At 23.1% G+C, this 19,679-nt stretch overlaps 10 protein-coding genes across 10 annotated transcripts; 6 read left to right on the top strand and 4 right to left on the bottom strand.

The window, feature by feature from the left end:
• Window positions 1-448: 448 nt before the first annotated feature.
• On the bottom strand, window positions 449-4,322 carry SRAE_1000076000 (B30.2/SPRY domain and SAP domain and SPla/RYanodine receptor SPRY domain and Concanavalin A-like lectin/glucanases superfamily domain and SPla/RYanodine receptor subgroup domain and P-loop containing nucleoside triphosphate hydrolase domain-containing protein; the record flags this gene model as incomplete). Its single annotated transcript, XM_024647632.1, has 4 exons — window positions 449-1,713; window positions 1,759-2,283; window positions 2,757-3,611; window positions 4,049-4,322. 4 exons carry the CDS (start codon window positions 4,320-4,322, stop codon window positions 449-451), a joined length of 2,919 nt encoding a protein of 972 aa, XP_024501690.1.
• A 600-nt stretch (window positions 4,323-4,922) lies between these two features.
• Window positions 4,923-5,312, top strand: SRAE_1000076100 (Mediator of RNA polymerase II transcription subunit 21; the record flags this gene model as incomplete). The annotated part of the gene is made up of 1 exon (XM_024647633.1): window positions 4,923-5,312. One exon carries the CDS (start codon window positions 4,923-4,925, stop codon window positions 5,310-5,312), a length of 390 nt encoding a protein of 129 aa, XP_024501691.1.
• A 1,687-nt stretch (window positions 5,313-6,999) lies between these two features.
• Window positions 7,000-8,658, top strand: SRAE_1000076200 (Hypothetical protein; the record flags this gene model as incomplete). Its single annotated transcript, XM_024647634.1, has 1 exon — window positions 7,000-8,658. The coding sequence occupies one exon, from the start codon at window positions 7,000-7,002 to the stop codon at window positions 8,656-8,658; it is 1,659 nt and encodes a 552-aa protein (XP_024501692.1).
• A 483-nt stretch (window positions 8,659-9,141) lies between these two features.
• On the top strand, window positions 9,142-9,503 carry SRAE_1000076250 (Hypothetical protein; the record flags this gene model as incomplete). Its single annotated transcript, XM_024647635.1, has 2 exons — window positions 9,142-9,387; window positions 9,432-9,503. The coding sequence occupies 2 exons, from the start codon at window positions 9,142-9,144 to the stop codon at window positions 9,501-9,503; spliced, it is 318 nt and encodes a 105-aa protein (XP_024501693.1).
• A 4,362-nt stretch (window positions 9,504-13,865) lies between these two features.
• On the bottom strand, window positions 13,866-14,496 carry SRAE_1000076300 (EF-hand domain and EF-hand domain pair-containing protein; the record flags this gene model as incomplete). Its single annotated transcript, XM_024647636.1, has 2 exons — window positions 13,866-14,104; window positions 14,154-14,496. 2 exons carry the CDS (start codon window positions 14,494-14,496, stop codon window positions 13,866-13,868), a joined length of 582 nt encoding a protein of 193 aa, XP_024501694.1.
• Window positions 14,497-15,141: 645 nt separating this feature from the next.
• On the bottom strand, window positions 15,142-15,660 carry SRAE_1000076400 (Probable RNA-binding protein EIF1AD; the record flags this gene model as incomplete). Its single annotated transcript, XM_024647637.1, has 1 exon — window positions 15,142-15,660. One exon carries the CDS (start codon window positions 15,658-15,660, stop codon window positions 15,142-15,144), a length of 519 nt encoding a protein of 172 aa, XP_024501695.1.
• A 432-nt stretch (window positions 15,661-16,092) lies between these two features.
• SRAE_1000076500 (Guanosine-3',5'-bis(diphosphate) 3'-pyrophosphohydrolase MESH1) lies at window positions 16,093-16,746 on the top strand (the record flags this gene model as incomplete). Its single annotated transcript, XM_024647638.1, has 2 exons — window positions 16,093-16,279; window positions 16,331-16,746. 2 exons carry the CDS (start codon window positions 16,093-16,095, stop codon window positions 16,744-16,746), a joined length of 603 nt encoding a protein of 200 aa, XP_024501696.1.
• Window positions 16,747-16,909: 163 nt separating this feature from the next.
• Window positions 16,910-18,220, top strand: SRAE_1000076550 (Hypothetical protein; the record flags this gene model as incomplete). The annotated part of the gene is made up of 2 exons (XM_024647639.1): window positions 16,910-16,963; window positions 17,666-18,220. 2 exons carry the CDS (start codon window positions 16,910-16,912, stop codon window positions 18,218-18,220), a joined length of 609 nt encoding a protein of 202 aa, XP_024501697.1.
• A 435-nt stretch (window positions 18,221-18,655) lies between these two features.
• On the top strand, window positions 18,656-19,000 carry SRAE_1000076600 (Hypothetical protein; the record flags this gene model as incomplete). The annotated part of the gene is made up of 1 exon (XM_024647640.1): window positions 18,656-19,000. The coding sequence occupies one exon, from the start codon at window positions 18,656-18,658 to the stop codon at window positions 18,998-19,000; it is 345 nt and encodes a 114-aa protein (XP_024501698.1).
• A 44-nt stretch (window positions 19,001-19,044) lies between these two features.
• Window positions 19,045-19,565, bottom strand: SRAE_1000076700 (Longin-like domain and Adaptor protein complex, sigma subunit family and AP complex, mu/sigma subunit domain-containing protein; the record flags this gene model as incomplete). The annotated part of the gene is made up of 2 exons (XM_024647642.1): window positions 19,045-19,345; window positions 19,384-19,565. 2 exons carry the CDS (start codon window positions 19,563-19,565, stop codon window positions 19,045-19,047), a joined length of 483 nt encoding a protein of 160 aa, XP_024501699.1.
• Window positions 19,566-19,679: the final 114 nt, after the last annotated feature.

Here is a 19,679-nt window from a genome sequence, read left to right on the forward strand (position 1 = left end):
AGTAAATTTTAAAATTTTATAACAAAAATATTTATTTCCTAAAAATTTAAAAACAATTGTTATCAAGATTACCTTGAAAAACAATGGAAATAATGTTACAACATTATACTCAATAGATATATATTTATGATCTCCAAGTGTTTTTTTCTAATTCTTGGCTAAATATTTCCTCAAAAAAGTTATAACCATCTAAAAATTTTTTGATTCAAATTTAAATTTTAAAAATTGATTTCTCCAAACTATTTCATGTGAAAATTGAATTTTTTTTCCATTAGTTTTATTCTTGTATAAAATTCCACTTGATGATGACTAATTCTATAAAAAAAATGCATTTTTTGCGTTCATGAAGCCATATCTGTTTAAAGATTAATTTTTTTTTTAAATTTTTGAAAACCGAAAGAAAATTTTATTAACTCAAATTTCATCTATATAATATAAGAATATAAGATCAATTGTTTACACTATGGTTATTAATTTGAGCATTGTGTTTTTGTCGTTTCTGTTTATTTTTTTGAATTAACCATGGTTCACCTTCTTTGTTATAATTTTCTACAATTTTTAAAGCATGTGATATTTGCTCAGGTTCAACAAATATAATATCTTCAACAGGTTCTTCTGTCAATTCTGGAATAGACATAGTTGCTTTTAATTCTAACATGGCTTCTGCGGGTATTGGTCGGATACCATCTTGTTTTTCTTGTTTCATTTGTCTGTGAATAAGTTCTTTTTCTGGAGGTATTAAAACAACACATTTTCTTTGAAAATCTTGAAATTGTGCTAATTTCCTTTTTCTTGCATCTCTAGAAACATTAGTACCATCAATTATATAATTGTGTTTTCTTCTACAAGCTAAACCCATTGCTTTAACAACAGCTTTTGCTGCAAGACCCATAACCATATCCCATCTTCCACTATGTATTTGTTTACGTGGAATTCCATCTATACGCATTTGTTGTAATAAAGCATCACTTGATATCACTCTCCAATGACCATCTGGATTATCACGTAAATATTGGCGAACCCATGTTGTTTTACCAGAACCTGGTAAACCAACAGTCATAATAACGGTACAGTCTTCTTTTCGTGGTGGTGGTTGCCTACTCCTTATCATTTCTTCAGAACAATTCATAGTATTTAAAAAGTGAACATCTTTTGGAATAAAACGTGAAGGAAAATCTTCTTCTGATCCATGGCCAAAATTTACCTTAACTTTACAATTTTTAATTGCTATATGAGCAAAGATGGCATCATTATCCTTAAAACAAGTTTCATTAAAAGCAATTCCTAAGAATTCATCGTTCTTGTAATAAGAAATATATCCATGTGAGATATCCAATATTGTTGTTATAACATCATTAATACTGAAAGGTTCACCATAATCACTAAAAATACACGCAGAAGCTTTCATTGCTTTACTATTAAAACAATATGTTCCTGCCAAATCACCAAGTGCTTGACTTTTGTTGTTTAATGACCAACCAACACGAATATCATATGGTTCACGTTCTTCAAAAGGTACATGTTTCAATGACAAATGATCTATTATTTTTACTTGAAAACAAAACTTTTTATTATAACTACTTAAATTTCTATCATATTTTATTCCATGGTTAGATCGAATACCACCCCACATTAATGCAAAACCATCACTATTTTCAGGTTCTATTAGCCATTTATCATCAACAGAAGCTTTTATGTGAAGATCGGCATTATCTATACAATTTATAATTATTTTTCTAAAATAAAAATAAAACTTACAGTAATCTAAATCAACTTCATCATTCATAGGAGGAGCTTCTTCTTCAGGTATTACAACAGAATTTTTATCTTTTTTTTTCTTAATACCAGCAGCCTTAGCAAAATAATCATCTTCTTCTACATCTGATTGTACAGGTTCTCCATGAAATTCTGGTAATGGTTTGACATCTTCAACAAAAGTTGATTCACAGGGAAATTGTTCATATTGATAATCTGTCCTATCATTTAAATTTTTAAGAACAGCTGTTGCCTTTTGTAGCAATGCAGCGGGGTCTTTCATCAATTCAGCAAGTCTATTTTCACTACCATTACAATCTGAATTCTGTTCATCAGGATATAGAATTGGAGGTTGAATATATTCATTGACATTACTGTGATTATCAAATATATAACTTTCTGTTTTACCATTATACAAATTTTCTGACATTTTTTCAAAAAGATTTCCCGTATTTGTTAATCGACTATCCTCATTATTGGGTTCTTTTATATTTTCGTCAATCTCCAATAAACAAGGTGATTCAATGTCTATAAAAAATAATAAGATCGTATATATTAAAAAATACTATAAATTAAACTTTTTTACTCAAGAAAAGTGTGAAATTAAAAGAACATATACCATCATACCAAAAATTATGCAAAATGATTAATAACTTTCTTGACTAATATCAATTTTAAAAATAATCTTAAGCTCAAAACATGATTTTTAAAATCCTAGTACAGTACTTTAGATAAGAGCTCTTAGCTAGCAGCATGTTTAAAAAAATTAATATACATATAAGCGCAATAGTTCGTATTTTAAAAATTAAAAATAATAAAGCTCTTGATTTAAAAGATCCCTAACTTACTACTTCAAAGTAATAAAACTTATAATGTTTAGTTTTTTTCTTAAAAAAATCCTAACATTCTATATGAATGGTAGAAAAATAGCGATAATGTGGGTATTTTACTTCTGCTTTGAAAAGGATGAACTTGAGAATTTTTATCTATATTTAATTTACCTTTATTCGACACATAGTTATTGAAAGAACAGTAGTTCTTTCTTTTACTTTGTACTGTACTGTTATAATGTTCCACAAGATTCACTATTGTTTCCGGTGGTGGAATATTAATTTCATTGGTTGGTGGACCTTCTTCAAAAAATCTACGTTTCCTTTTTACTCCTTTTAGTTCTAAATGATTATTTTCATTTTTCTGAATTTCACAAGTTTCTACTTTATCATTTTTAATATTATCTTTTACTGAGATTTTGTACATTTCTACTTTATCACTTTCCCTGTCATCATCTCTTTCGGGTTTGTATGGTCCTATTTCATCTTCTTCCATTCTATCATTTTGTCTGTTTTCAACTTCTTTAATTTCGTATGTTTCCATTTCATCACTTTCTTTACTTCCAACTTCTACAGGTTCGTATACTTCCATTTGATCGCTTTCTTTACTTTCATCTTCTTCCATTTTTAATGTATCTATTTTATCACCTTTATTTACATCTTCCTCCATTTTAAACAATCTTATTTTTTCACCTTCTTTGCTTTCATCTTTTTCACATTCGTGTGTTTCTGTTCTCTCACTTTCTTTGTTTTCATTTTTTTCACTTTCATATATTTCTGTTCTATCACTTTCTTTGTTTTCATCTTCTTCTAATTTACACTTATTTATGATATCACTTTGCGTGCTTTTATTTTCTTGAAGTTGAGACGTCTCCGTTACAGCATCTAATATATCTGTATTCTCGGTTATATTATCTTTATCAACACTTGAATCATCAGAACATGTAACTTCCTGTTTTTGAACACTTTCTTGAATTTCTTCATTTGCAATTGGAAGTTCTTCTGAAGATAAATTAATTTCCTTCTCTAAAATCAAATAAAAATATTAACGAGATTATAAAAAACCTTGCAAAAATATTATTTTAAATTTTTGTTAAAAAAATAATATATAAGAAAATATTAATTTCAATTTTATAAAATCTAAAATATGTTAAATAATTTTATAGATTATTTAAAAAATAAATTCTTCCAAAAAAAATTTTTTTCCTTTCTTGATAAACTTAAAACTTTTAAATTCAATATTAAAAAAATTTACAAATGGAAATTAATAAAATTACATCTTTTCTAAGTTTCATAAATGTGTACTATTTTTTTGAATGTAAAAGTAAACAAAAATAAAAACACCATATCAACTATAAAAATGTTTTTTTTAAAAATACCTCCATTCAACATAATTTCAAAGATCAATACTTTTGAAATTCAGTATTTTAAAATAGATCATATTTTAAGGAGTTACACATTACCTTTTACTGTTTCCTCAGTTGTAGGTATTTCTACATTAATATCAGATTGAGATGATGAAGCAATATCATCACAAACTACATTATTTTTACTGATATATTCAATAAGTCTTTCAACTAAAGCTTCTTTTCTTCCAGTACATTTTAGTTTTCTTTTTAAAAGTTCTTCTTTTAAACGAGGAACGGTAAGTAAAGGAATTATAACTGAATTTAACTGTGGTTCTGATGAATTTCCTTTTAATGCAGCAATCCTTGCACTTGATCTACGTGTATTCATTCTATTCTTTTTACAAAACAATTGTTATCTAAAAATGTATGAGAAATGTAAGGAATAAAAATCAAAACGAAATATCGTCATATAAGATAAACACTTTCCATGGATAATATTTTTTTAATAATCACCAAAAATACAAAACAACAATTGAAAAAAAATAAACAAAAAAAAATATAGAATAGTAAAAAAAATAAATTGAAATAATTATATTACAATGAAACAAAACTATGTGGTAAAACGTCTATTGCTTTATTTTCAAGTTATCTTAACAAGAATTGTTTTCACCATTATCAAATACTTTTACAAATATCTTTTTGTTATCTATTTTTAAATTTATTACATTATTATTATTAATAATAATGTTTTAAAATTTATAAAATTGTTGGTGTTTTTGCCGTATGAAGAAAATTTTGCGTGTCAGATGAGTTTACACTGTTGTAGACGTTGAATATTTTTGCGCACTGATGGCAAAATGTTAAATTATTTCTATTTCTAAAAAATTTCAAAATAAAAAACGTATATTTTATAAATGTTTATTTTTATTTTTAATAAATTTTAAAAAATTAATACTATTTTTATGTAAAATTTTTTAGATTTTATAAAATGACTGATAGAATAACTAGCTTACAAGATTCTATAAATAATTTAGCTGATCAAATGGCTAATGGTATTGGAGTTTTACAAATGAATGCAGGACCATGTCCACTAGGAGAGGTGACAGATTTTATCAAAGAAGAAAATTTAAGTGAAGTTTATGCTTCTGATATTGCATTTACATCTAAAATTATTGACAATTTAATTGAATCATTACCATCAACTGAAAATAATGAAGAAAGAACTGCGAATGAATTGGCAAAAATTAACATTCAACGACAACAGGAAACTGCAAAATTAAAAAAAGAAATTAATGAAGCTGGTAAATTATTAAAAATATTAAGTGATGCATTAGAAGATATAAGTAAAACCCAAATTGAAGCAAGACCAAGAGTTTAAATATTAGAGAATGATTTTTTTTACTCAAAGAAATGTATATAAAAATGTCGTAGAAAAATCAGGGTAGATTTATCTACAGATGTAGATGTTTTTTGATAAATTATTAGTTGTTTTTTTTATTTTTTTTATACTTTATAAACATTATTTGATTTATAGTAAATAACAAAAAAATTTTATTTATTGATAATTATTTCATTGCTATTAAAATAAAAAATTTTTTCAAGTAAATAATTAGTCATCTCTATTTACTAGAAATATTTTATGTCGGCGATAAGAACTTTTGTGTTATCGGCGAAGTATATGGCCTTTCTTTCCTATAACCACATGATTATACTTTAAAAAAAAACGTGTTTTTGTTAATCTATGATTAATTAAAATGATCACATTGAAAAGTCTGAAGATCAAAGCTTACAATCTTATTAGACGAATAAAAAAAATTTAAATGAAAAAAGTAGTTTTACAATGGTATCCTAAATAGATTCATAGTAAAAAATAATTGGATATAAAAGTAGTTTCTTTTTCTGGTAAATTCTAATTTTTAAGTATTTTTATCAACAAAGTATGTAGCAATTTTTTTTTTATAAAATTTTTTATTATTTAGTTAGTGTATTTTTTTTCTTCAATAATTAGTTTAAAAATATCTGATACTTGCAGGTAAATGATGTTATGTTTATGAATTACTTTAAAATTATTTCAACATAAGAATGACAAAATAAAAATTAAAAAATGTTTTTATGTAATTGACACTGTGTGTAAAAGATAATCGACTAAATATTAGTTATTTTTTTGATATTAAAAAATTTTCAAAAGGAAGTCTAGAGATTTTGAATCGAAATATAAAATTATTCCAGATATATGCAAAGCATCAAATTTTTAAATATAGAAAATGATATAAAAAGAAAAATTTTACAAATTTATTAAAAATATTGAAGATAACATTCACAAACATATTTTCCTTGAATTTCTTCAAAAAATGAATTATACTTAAATTTTTAATGTAATCAATTTTAAAGAGTCGTTTCACCAATATATAAAATTATGCATACTTGTTTTAATTTAAAAAATTATCAAAAATGTATCATTTATATTTTTTAAAAAATTTTTAACTATCATAAATTTTTTTTTATAAATTATTTATAATTAAGTATAATTTTAGTAAATAACTGGAAGATTTTTTTTTTGAAATTTATTTCAAATTCTTAAAAAGATTAAATTTATAAATTAAAATTTTTCTTAAATTATTAATATATTTGGTTATTGGTTGTTTAAAAAAATAAATAAATTATTTACTACTAAATAAACTATTTATAAAAAATTTTTTTTATAATTTTTATCACTAAATATTCTTATAATAGTTAATTATTAAGTTTAATGAAAATGTAATATATTTAATAAAATATTAATTTTTATGTAATAATTAAGTTGAATAATATATTTCTAATTTTATTTTATTATATTTTAATTACAAAATTAATGCCAACTGTTTTATTGATTTTTGATAATTTTCATTTTATAGAATATTATCTTTTTCTTGTTAATTACATATAGTTTAACTGCAGTAGCAACTTCCATATAATTGGAAATATTTTAATTTCTTTAAATATTTAGAAATAATTTTTGATATAATTTACTTTAGTATATAATAAAAATATTTATTTAGTTAAATTTATTTACTTTTCTAGTAATCATGTCAGATGAAGGTACATTTTTGGCTGTATTAAATAATGAATATTTTGCTAAGAATTTATTAAGCTATATATTATCTATAAATGATTTGGATAATTTATCATTATCATGTAGAGCAGCATATAGAAGTGTATCATTAACTAAAAATAAATTAGTATTAAAAAAAAGAAAATTTTGTACTACATTAATAATAAATGATAAAGAGAAACAGCGCCAAGTTCCAGGAACAGGAAGGATAAGAAATTTATTTTTAAATAATGAATCATTTAATATTGAGAAGAATTTTTATGGATCACTTCTTCCTGAAGAGAGAGATCTAGTTGATGAGATACATTTTCGTATTGAAGATCAAAGAAAAATAACTTTAACAAACAAGTATGATGATTATGCACCAAAAATTGCCAAAGTTATAGATGAATATTTTGAAATGTTTACTAATGCAAGAATTTTGAATTTTATGGATAGTTGTAATAATTTTCCTTCAGGATTTCCTTTAGCTGTAATTAGATATTTAAAAAGCTCCAAAATTAAAATTATTACAAATATTAATATAAATTCAATATTAAAATATTATGCTGATAAAAGTACTAGCAAAAATAACTTTTTTACTAATCTTAAAAATTTAAAAGAGTTTGGTTTTTGTATAGATAAAAGAAAACAACAAAATTTAACAGATAATGAGATAAAACAATTTGAACCATTTGTGGAATATTTATCAAGACAATCACATATAATATATACTTTTTATAGAACTACAATTTTATATCATACTCCTGAAAATAAGACAATATTAAAAATGTTATTAAAATATAAATTAAATATAAAAATTGATCATCGTTTAAGTTGGCATTATCTTTCATTATTGAAAGATTTTAATATGCATAGCTTAATGGATTTTAACAAAATTCAACATTTTAATTTTACTTATGCACCTCAGAGTGATTTAAATGGAATATTAGCAAAATTACAATGTTTAAATTCTATGATTTTTTATTTTCCAAGTGCATTATATCAATTTGCATTTCCACCTAGAAGTGGAAGAATAGATAGAACTGAACTTGAAAATGAATGGCCACTAGATAATTTAAGAAATTGTTATTACTTAGAAGAAGTTTGTATTGTTTCTGAAATATCAATACGAAATTTATCAGAATTTAATTGTTTACCATTTCCTTTACATATGTTGATGCGCCATGTTATAGAAAATTTACCACAATCTGTTACTAAATTAACAATAATTGCCAATGAAAAACTAACTACTAAAATGGTAAATGCTATCAATAATTCATTGCCAAATTTAAAAGAATTGACATTATGGAATGTAAGAATTCGTATTAATGATATTTTAGAAAAATTGACATCTTTAGAATTTCTATATGTTAATATGCCTATCAACTTTAAAATTCCCACTACAGTTAAATATCTTATTGTAGAACATCCAATTAAAGAATGTAACTGTCCAAATAGAATTGCAAAACCATATAATCATGACTTGGAAAATAAAGAATTATTTGATCTATATCCCCATTTTATGTTAATCACACAAGAACACAATACTCCAGTTAAAATATTCTTTAAAAATATTTATGAAAGAAACCGTTATCAGGAAGCAGTTCGCACAATCAGAGAAAGAATTGACTTATTCTTATTGCCAATATAATAATTAATATAATTATTTTATACTATAAAACATTTTTATATTGCTTTTAAAATAAGAAACAGTATCTTCTTAACTTTGTTAAAAATGTTTTAAAATTTCAGATTCAATAGTATAAGTAAAAATATGTATTTTATTCTATCTCTGTTTATTTTAAATGATTTATTTTTAATATTAATTTAATATGGTTTTTCAAATTAAAATTTTAATAAAGTATTTGTTTTATATATTAGCACAAAGATAATCATATTTTTAAAATACCCAAAATAAAAGCCTTATTATCAACTAAAAAAAACACTACAATATTTTAAATATCTATATATTTTCTTCTTGTTATATTGCTATTTTTAGATAATTTTAGTTTTCAAATAATTTTTAAATTATAAACATATTTTCAAATCAAATTTATTTTAAATATTCTCTTTTAAATTTACAATTTTATTTTATATCATTATATAATAATTATTTGAATAAAATAAGATGATAATGATAATATGTCTGTACATTTTTTTGTCATTTTCTCTAACAGTTATAAATTGTAAATCTAAAAAGACAGAATCAACACATGTTTTACTAAAAAACCAAACTTCAAAAATTGAGAATAACATAAAAGGTGATTATAAAACAAAGAACGTTTCAAAATCTGTAAATGATGCTATGTTCAACAAAAGAATAAATCCACCACAAACTCCATATGAAGAACAAGTAACACAAAAAAGTATCACTATAAAAGTAAGTATTTTGAATCATATAATTAAAATTTCTTATTCTTATAGCTTAATCATGATGATGATACTTTGAAGAATGTTGAATCATTGAAACCAGATAATTTGAATTCAAAAGTTTAAGCAACTATCCTATGTGTAAAATACATCCAATGAAGTCTAATAATACTTTTTTTTTCAATTTATAGTTAAAATATATTCATATTTTTAATATAATATAATTAATTTATTACATTTTATGACAAAAATAATACTTTCAATATTATAAAATTTTTGTAAAAAAAAACTATAATTGAATAAAATTATATTTATTTCTATCAGTCATTTTATTTAATTTCCAAATAAAAGTATATTTATATACTAATCTTAAATAAAGTATAAATTTCAAATATAATCATTTATAATATGAAATTAAAATTTCAGAAGTTGTAACTAATCAAAATGAAACATGAATGTAAACAAATTTTATTAAACAAACAAACTTCTATAACACAATTAAAAAAAAAAACATTTAAAAAGAAATTTACGATCAATTTTTTTTATATCGCAAGAATAGTTAGAGATATAAAAAAGTTTTAAAGATAAACTCTATTTAAAAATCTTTAAAAAGTTGATTGCAAGAAACTGCTTTTCAATAGCTTTATTTTGGAGCGAGATATAACGAAAGACAGAAATTTTTTCTAAATATTCGCTATTCTCGCCTTTTTAATATCTCGACTAAACATTATCCTATGACCATAAGATTAGCTTCATTCGATTTCTCTTGAAAAATTAATCTAGAATATAATTTTTTTAATAAAAGTATTATGAATTTTGACGAAGTTCATAAGTTATTAGAAATATTCTAAACTTCCGACCTCGTTCTTAAAAATTGTGTACAAAAAAACTTTTTTTTTTGAATTTTAGAATGCCACTATACTCATTCGATAGCCCTTTCAAAATAATGAATTTTGCATATAATCATGACTATAATCAAATTAATGGTTAAAAAGTTACAGCCATTTAAAGTTTGAGGGCGAAAGTGGGGAATATTTTTAATAAAAATACGACTTCTGTGATGCAATCAAAAATATTAAAATTAATTTAGCGATTCTAGATCAGTTTTTTACGGGAAATTCATTGAAAGTAGTCTCATCTTTATAGGACTAACCATTCTTGAGATATGATCCAAAAACATTGTTTGAAAAATTTTCAAGCATGAACTTATAACTTGAACAAATGAGCTCCAATGGGTATGAAACTTGATGCGCTGGGCTTCTATAAACTTTTGAAGCATAGTTTACGTTAAAAAGTTTTTCTAATTTTTAGTAGTTTTCAAGATATGATATGTGGTATTTTTGCGCGCCTAACTTTTTGTCATCATTTTTTATATCTCAAGAATGGTTAAAGATATAAAAAAGTTTTAAAGGTAAACCCTATATGAAATTTGTTCAGAAGTTGATTGCAAAAAACTTCTCTTACATAGCTTTATTTTGAAGCGAGATATAATGTAAGGCGGAAATTTTTTCTAAATATTCATTGTTCTCGACTCATTAATATCTCGACTGAAATTTATCGTATAACCATAAGATTAGATTCATTCGATTTCTCTTGAAAAATTATTCCAGAATATATAATTTTTTTCAAACATTTTATGAATTTTGACAGAGTTCAAAAGTTATTCAAAAATATTCTAAACTTCCGACCTGGCCCTTAAAAATAGTGCACTAAAAAAAAACTTTTTTTTCGAATTTCTGAATGCTACTATGCTCATTCGATAGCCCTTTTAAAATAATGAATTTTGCATATAATCATGACTATGATCAAATTAACGGTTCAGAAGTTACAGCCATCTAAAGTTTGAAGGCGAAAGTGGGGAATATTTTTAACAAAAATACGACTTCTGTGATACTATTGAAAATGTTAAAATTAAATTATTGATTCTAAGTCAGTTTTTTACGGGAAATTCATTAAAGTTAGTCTCATTTTTATAGGACTTACCATTCTTGAGATATGATCCAAAAACATTGTTTGAAAAATTTTCAAGCATGAACTTATAACTTGAACAAATGAGCTCCTATGAGTATGAAACTTGATGCGCTGGACTTCTTTTGACTTTTAAGATATAGTCCACGTTAAAAAGTTTTTCTAATTTTCAGTAGTTTTCAAGATATGAAACGTCATATTTTTGCGCGCTCAATTTTTTGTCATCATTTTTTATATCTCAAGAATGGTTGAAGTTATAAAAAAATTTTAAAGGTAGACTCTATCTAAAAATCTTTCAGAAGTTGATTGCAAAAAACCGCTCTTACATAGCTTTATTTTCAAGCGAGATATGATGAAAGGCGGAAATTTTTTCTAAATATTCATTGTTCTCGACTTTTTAATATCTCGACTGAAATTTATCTTATGACCATAAAATTAGGTTCATTTGATTTCTCTTGAAAAATTTGGCAATTCTAGATCAGTTTTTTACGGGAAATTCATTAAAGTTAATCTCATCTTTATAGGACTTACCATTCTTGAGATATGATCCAAAAACGTTGTTTGAAAAATTTTCAAGCATGAGCTTATAACTTGGGTATATAAGCTCTTGTAAAAATAGAACTAAATATGCTGGAATTCTTTTGACTTTAAAGATATATTGTAGGTTAAAACTTTTTTTTGTTCTTAACAGTTTCTGAAATATGACATGTGATATTTCTTCATGAGTATACAGAAAAGAAGACATTCATTCTTATATCTTTTAGATCCTTTTAATACAAATATAAAATCATTTTAAATTTTTAACTTTTAAAAAATAATTTTATTTTGAAATTCAAAAATTATATTCAATAAAATTTTGTTTTCTATAATATAATGCGCGAAGGTTTTATATATGTAAGTATAAAATAGTATCACTCAAATATAATACTTTTTTTGACAATAAAATGAGCAATTTTTTTTGTTTATACCATCTATATGGATAAAAAATATTTGCTTTTTCTCTGTGTAATCTATTGTTATTATTTTTATATCCCAAACGTCACTAGAGATATAGTAATATTTTGAACTTTGGTCCTAAATGAAATTTTATTGGAAATAGATTTCAAAAAATTAGTTCATTTTATCTTAATTTTGAAGCTAGGTATAAACATAAATTAAAATTTTTTAAAATATTTTTTGTTCTTGATCTTTAAATAACTCAGTCAATCTTACAGTATAGTAATATGACTAAAGACAATAAATGTCTTTTAAAAGGTTAATTTAGAATCAATTTATTCTTTTTGATGTTTTTATTTTTTGCATAGATTCAGAAACTAGTTAAAAAATTCTAAAATTTTATCTTGACCTTCGCTAAAATTTGTATGTATTTTTTGATAATTAGAATATTTTTATAATAATATATTAATTTAATGTTAGAATTTGTGTTTTATTCATTTTAGTTCGTATATTTGTTAAATTCAGGTGTGTAAATCTTGAAATCGAAAACATAATAATTTTTAGAAATACATCATTTTTTGATAACTAATTTATCACAATTCTAGAAGGGTAAACAAGTTAATAAAAATTTTTATCTTTGCAAGTTAAGAAAAATTTTGCGTTAACGTAAAAAATTTTAAAAAACACTTATCATTTTAAAGTTAATTGATTTGATGTATATACCTTTATTTGTTATCTTGTCAACGTGTATTTAAATCCAAATTTTAAAAACATTATAAATGGATTTTTTTTTTTTATTTTTTTAAAAAAATTTGATAAAAAACATTTTTACCATCTGAATAAAGCGTAACCTTAATTTGTTTAATAATGTCACACAGAGGTCAGATGATTAGTTTTGCAACTTTCCTTGATATACATCACACTGAAATATGATGCAATCTACACAATTCGTTGCTTTCTTTTTTTCTGAACGTATCTAAGGTCGTACTTTTGCCAAACAACTTGTACTCGCTTAAAAATAGCATCTGCTAAGGATGACGTGCTAGTTATATTTACCACATAAATTCAGTGTTCAAAAATTATATTAAAGTATTATCACATTTAATGTGTTATTATACAACATACATCTTTATTTGTCGTATTGTCATTTATTCTATTTTAAATTTTATGGAAGATTTAAAATTTTAGTATCAAAATTTTTCAACCAAACACGTTTTTAATATTATTTTAAGAAAGAAAATATTTTTGATATAAAAGAATTGGTAAACATTACTTTTATTTACTATTAGTAACAGAATGATGAATGAACAAAATACAAACTACCTTAATTATTAAAATAAATAATAATAACCGTTTCTAATACTACACAACTACAAAACTTTCAAAAATTTTGTTTCTAACTACAAAGAATACACTTAATTATTATAACATAATTTAATACATATATATTCTTTTTAAAATTACAAAATTTTTTACAAGAATTATTTCTACATATAAAATTTTGAGAAATCTTGAAATTTTTAAGGCATTTTTATAGTTTTGTATTATTGTATACCATAAAATGGTATCAAAAATTTTTATATTTTAATTCAAAAATCTTATTGACATCTTCTGTTCAATGTCAGTTTTTTCCATAGCTTTACAAAATTCTTCAAAAGAAATTTTACCATCATTGTCAGAGTCTGCCTCGGTAATTGTTCTCTCTGCTATACATTCTAATTGTTCAGATGTAATATTGGATCCAACCATCATATTTAGAATGACTTTAAATTCATCCTGTGTAATGTAACCGCTTCTATCAAGATCATATATTGAGAATGCCACTAAAGATAACAATATTAAAATGCTATTTTAAAAAATATTATTACTTACATCTTAATTTTTCATCCCTGCTATTAATTTTAAGATTCTGTGATGAAGATATTGGTCTAAAGTGTGCTAGTACTCGCATAAAATCTCTAAAATTAATTTTCTTATCTATTTCCTCTTGCTTATCGGTAAAAAAAGCATCTACAATTCTATCTCCTAATGGATTAATTGCTAATTCAGGAATACGTAGTAAATCTTCTCTGTCAAGATAACCACGTGATTGACGATCTAATGAAAGAAATCTAGAGTACAATCTAACTATTTGATTTCTTGAGAATCCTGTTTCTTCAGCAATTAATCGAATTTCATCTTCTTGAAGTAATAAAGATCCTGAGCTATTTCCCATTGTAAAAAAAAATCTCCTCTAGAAATACAAAAAAATACACAATTAATAATATTTAAATATTAATTAATCTTTTTATATCGGTAACATTAATTTGTTGAATGGTAATATTTATAAATTAGTAAATCAATATATACATATAATTTTTTGTAGTCAAATGAAATTGTGATAAAGTTTAAATTGAAAAACAACCATCATATTTAGAATGTAAAACTTTTTCCCAATGTTTTATCATAGAAAGAAAATAAAAAGCATAGCATGCACCACTTTTTTAATAATAAAATTATATTTTGAAGTTAGTATATAATTTTTGCATTACTGGGCGTTTCTAATATTTTTAAAGTTCACAACTACTTACAGAAAATGTATGACAAAAATATTAATACTACAAAGTTTTGTCGTATTAAATAAAAGAATATTACTTTTTCTTTGTTGAACATAATTGTCTAATAAATATAGGTAGATCAAAATGTATACGTGTGTAATTGATAATATAAATAATTTCCATATTATCATTAGTATCTATTAACCGTAAGAGGAAATATGTGTAAATGACATTTAATCATTTCAATGATAAATATGTAACTGGTAAAATAATAATGTAAAAAATTTTAATAACAAAAAAATCAACAACGAGTAATTAACAAGTTATCTTGGTGCTGCTGAACGGTTTGGGTTATATTCATTATCCTCTTCACTATAATATTCTTCTTCATCTTCACTATTATATTCTTCATCATCATCATCACTGGGTGGTAACATATCAGCATCAATACCACAATGACTTTCTAAATTGGAATCTTTAGTATTTCTTTTAGCTTCTCTTGTCATTTTTAATGCATGTTCCTCAAATTTATCTGGCCATTGTTTATGTTCACGAATATATAAAATATTTTCTTCATCAAGAATATGTTCAACTTCAGCTCTTACTCGATCACCTTCTTTGATAGGAACAATAACAACAAATTGGCCTCTTTTTACCCATATACATTTACGAAATTTTGACGGCATGCTAACTAAATATTTTTCTGAATTTTCATCTTCAACCTCCAATAAATTATTTCCACATGATGATAAAACCTGTGCAATCATCTGCCCTTCACTTGGTAATACAAGTTCCATTTGTATTTTTTTAATAACATGACGACGTTTTGATGCAACTGACATATTATAAAAAAAATAAAATTTTTAGAAAAATAATAAAAAAAAATATATATATATTTAATGTTATTAATTTTGTATTTTTAGATTACGTAAAATATGTTTAGATAACAAATTAAATTAAAAAAAACAATATTTAAAAATATGCTTTAAGCTGTGAATTTTAGATAGAATGTTTGTAATTATTTGGAGAAGTGACAACCTCATTTTAGATTTATGAATCCATTTAAAAAAACAGTCATTTTTAGCTATTTTTTTAGAATTTTGATGATATTTCCTACATTCTAAAGCAAAAACTTAAGGCGATAATTTGAACAATTAATTAGACTTGTGTACTTTTGACAATTGTTCAGGAATATCTCAGAGATTATTTTTCTAAATATTATTTAGATTTAAAAAAGATATTTAAATTATATATTATTAACTATTGACTTATTAATGATTGGTAATACTTTACGAGGACTATGCCAAATTAATTTTGGACGTTTTACGTCATATCTTCGTTTTATCAACATTTCTAGTTTGCCTGAATTTTGTGTAATTCCTACTACTCATCAACGTGAAATTCAAAAAGCTGTAGATTTTACTGAAAAATATTTAAAAGATCGTCATCATTCAATTTCTGGTCAGTCATACACTAATCATGGTATCGATGTGGCAAAGACATTATTTACAGAAGCAAATGTATATAATCCAAAAGTATTAATAGCTGCTATTCTTCATGATGTTTTGCAAGACAACATGGTAACAAAAGAACAAATTGTAAAAGAATTTGGAGAAGATATTGCAAAAATTGTTGAAGAATGCACTGTATACACTAGTCAATCAAAATCACATGAGCAAGAAGATCAAAAATTAATTGCTAATTCAATTAACAATTCATTAGAAGCAAGATTAGTTTTATTTGCAGATAGATTAACAAATCTTAAGCTACTTGAACAGATTGATCCTGAAAAGTGGAAAGAGAGAGATGTAGTTAATTATTATCGACGTTCCTACCGTCTTATTCATAAATGCAAGGATACAAATGAAATAATGGAAGAAAAAATACGGAAAATTTGTCAAGACAAATTTAAAACATTGGATTGTTAAGCATTTATCCGTAGTAAAAAAAATTTATAGTTTATGCTTTATCTAGAAAAAATAAATATTATAATTATAATGGTTCTATGTATTCTCAAATTATATATGCAAAATTTGAGTAAATAAAATCTTTTTAAAATAACTAATACTTGAGTAAAATTTTTTTAAATAAATGAAAGTATGTCAAAAAAGTATATTTAAAAAAAAATTAATACACCTTTTTTGGGTTAAATTTAATTTAAACATTATTAAAATGGCACATCTTTTTAATAGCAATATTTGATCAAACATTGAAATAATTGTTCTTGAGAATCATGATTATCTACTAGACGACTATAATTTTATTACTTTATGGCTATTGGTCTTTATGATAATCATGGGAACAATTATTTCTTCTACTTTTCTTTTATACTAAGATATAATTACTAATGTGAGTTGGATTAATTTTAACTTTTTCAAAATTCTATTGTAATAGAAAATATTTAAAAAATAAAATACAATAAAAGAAAGGATAATAACATTTTTGAAAATAAAGATATTATGATTCTGATTTAAAATTTACGTTATATATATAATCTATAAATCATCTCCAAAAAAATTCTCTAAAAATAATAACATTGGAATCGTCGTTTATTTTGTTAAACAGATAGAAAAAACATTGAATATATATCATTATTATAAAAATAAAATAGTAATAATGTTACAAAACTATTTTATAAAATATAATGTATTTATAATATATTTTTATTTTATTATTACTTTATTTTCAAATAAAATTAAAATTTAAATAATAATCATGTATTTTATTATAATTTGCTTATCAGGAATTAAATTTTAAGTCACATAGACACACTGTTTAAATATAATCTAGTGAATTTTATCAATGACATCCGTTGAAGTTGATCTTATTGTGAAGGAAATTACAAAGATCTTGACTACAACTGATGTCAAGAAACTATCTTTTGAATACAAAAAAAATGAATTTAATACAAATTGTATTTCTTTAAATGTTACATATAAAAATTTGGAGAATACTTCTTTGGAAGATAATTTAATAAAATCAAGTAATAATCATTGTTCATCTTTGTCAACAAAATTCAATAGACATTCAAATTTTAAAAATTTAGAGAACATTGAAAATGATTCAACTTTATCTGATTTAATGTCTTGTAGATTTGTAAACTCTCAAATAAAATGTGATGGAAATTGTAACAAAGTAAATTCTAAAAGAAAAATGAAAGTATTTGGTATTTGTGATCATGTAATTTGTAAAAATTGCCGTGATCAGTATAAATATGTTTTCAAGATGTTTAACCTTAAACCCTCTTGTACTAATTTACAATGCTTAACAAGTGTCTTGATGACCATATTAAAAGAAAAAAATGAACACTTTTTTCAAGAATGTTGTAAACTTTATAACAATGAAGATTATAAAAAAATATTGAAAAAGATAAATAATATCTACAAAGAAAAACTTTTATAACTAACTATATTTTCAAAAGTATAATACAATTGAGAATGAAATAAAAAAATTATTTGTAAAAAAAAGAAAAAAAAACTCAACACTGTTTCGTCAATTTTTTATTTAACCTATTTGAAAAGTATTTCTATATTTATTTGATTAATTAATATCCTTTATAAACAATTAATGCACTATAAGAATAATGTTAAAAATAGAATATATTTATTTATAACTACTATGAATTATATACTTTGTATTCTTCTAATTTATCTTCTACATATTATCTATTCGTTTCCTGAACGACTTATTAAACTTAAAAAAATAGGAAAAGTTTACAATGATATAGATAAACCTAAAATTTTTAAAAGTTTTTATTACTATCCTAAAAAAAATCGAAAAATTATTTTAAGTGATAGTAATTTCTTTAAAAAGAAAGTATATTCAACAACTGGAAATATGAATTATTCGTCAAAAGATAATAATAATCCTGTTCAAAATAGAGAAATGGTTGATAATAAAACTTATGAAAATTCAATTTACTATAAGCCATTTTCAAAAAAATATTTTAATGGAAAAAGCAGAAAAAAAATTTTGTCTAATGAATCAACTCCACGTTCTAATTTATCAGAAGAAAATTTATTTAATGAAATAAGTAATAGTTATAACGATAATAAACAAATTTTGTCTAATGAAAGATTACCTTTGAATGATAATCCAAGCTACAAAAATGTATCTATTAATAATATTGGAAATACATTACGTTTAGTAATAAAAATTGTTCCATCAAAACGAACAGGATAATAACTTGACTTATCCATAAATATAATATAATTTTTTTTTGTAATTTAATAAATATTTCTTATATCTTGATCATCTATATTTGTTCCTTTGACTTCTTCAAATTCAAGAACATCTTGATTAAAAACAGTATCAGAAATTAGTTTTAAACTTGTTTCTTGTAATTCTCCTGCACAAAACATTTCATCAATAAGATGATGAACTGTTCTAAAATTTTCTTCTAACGTTAATTCACAAATTTTTGGTATCAAATGTGAAAGAGTTCTAACAAGGCGATCAATTATATAAATTGATATCAATTCATTATCATATTTACTAATTGCACATACAAAGTAAACTGTTGAATACCTATTATTAATATTTTAAATATTTTTACAATTACTTACTTTCCATAAACAACTTTAAAATCTTTGTACTCTAATATATTACATGATAAAGAATTTCTTGTTGCCATTGTTGTCCAAATATCACGTAGATACATTTTTTTTTCTCTTTCAGAATAAGCTTCAAACCATTTTTGAATTAATGGTTTTCCCTCATTGTTAATAGCAATAATAAAATGAAACATTTAAAATTAATTTATGAATCATTATTTATTGGATACATTAATAAATGAAATTTATATTCAAATTCATAGATCCTTGTTAGAATGTTACATTTATATATCCATAAATATTCAAAA

This window comes from Strongyloides ratti (genome assembly GCF_001040885.1).
Source record: "Strongyloides ratti genome assembly S_ratti_ED321, chromosome : 1".
In the NCBI taxonomy this organism is placed as follows: domain Eukaryota; kingdom Metazoa; phylum Nematoda; class Chromadorea; order Rhabditida; family Strongyloididae; genus Strongyloides; species Strongyloides ratti.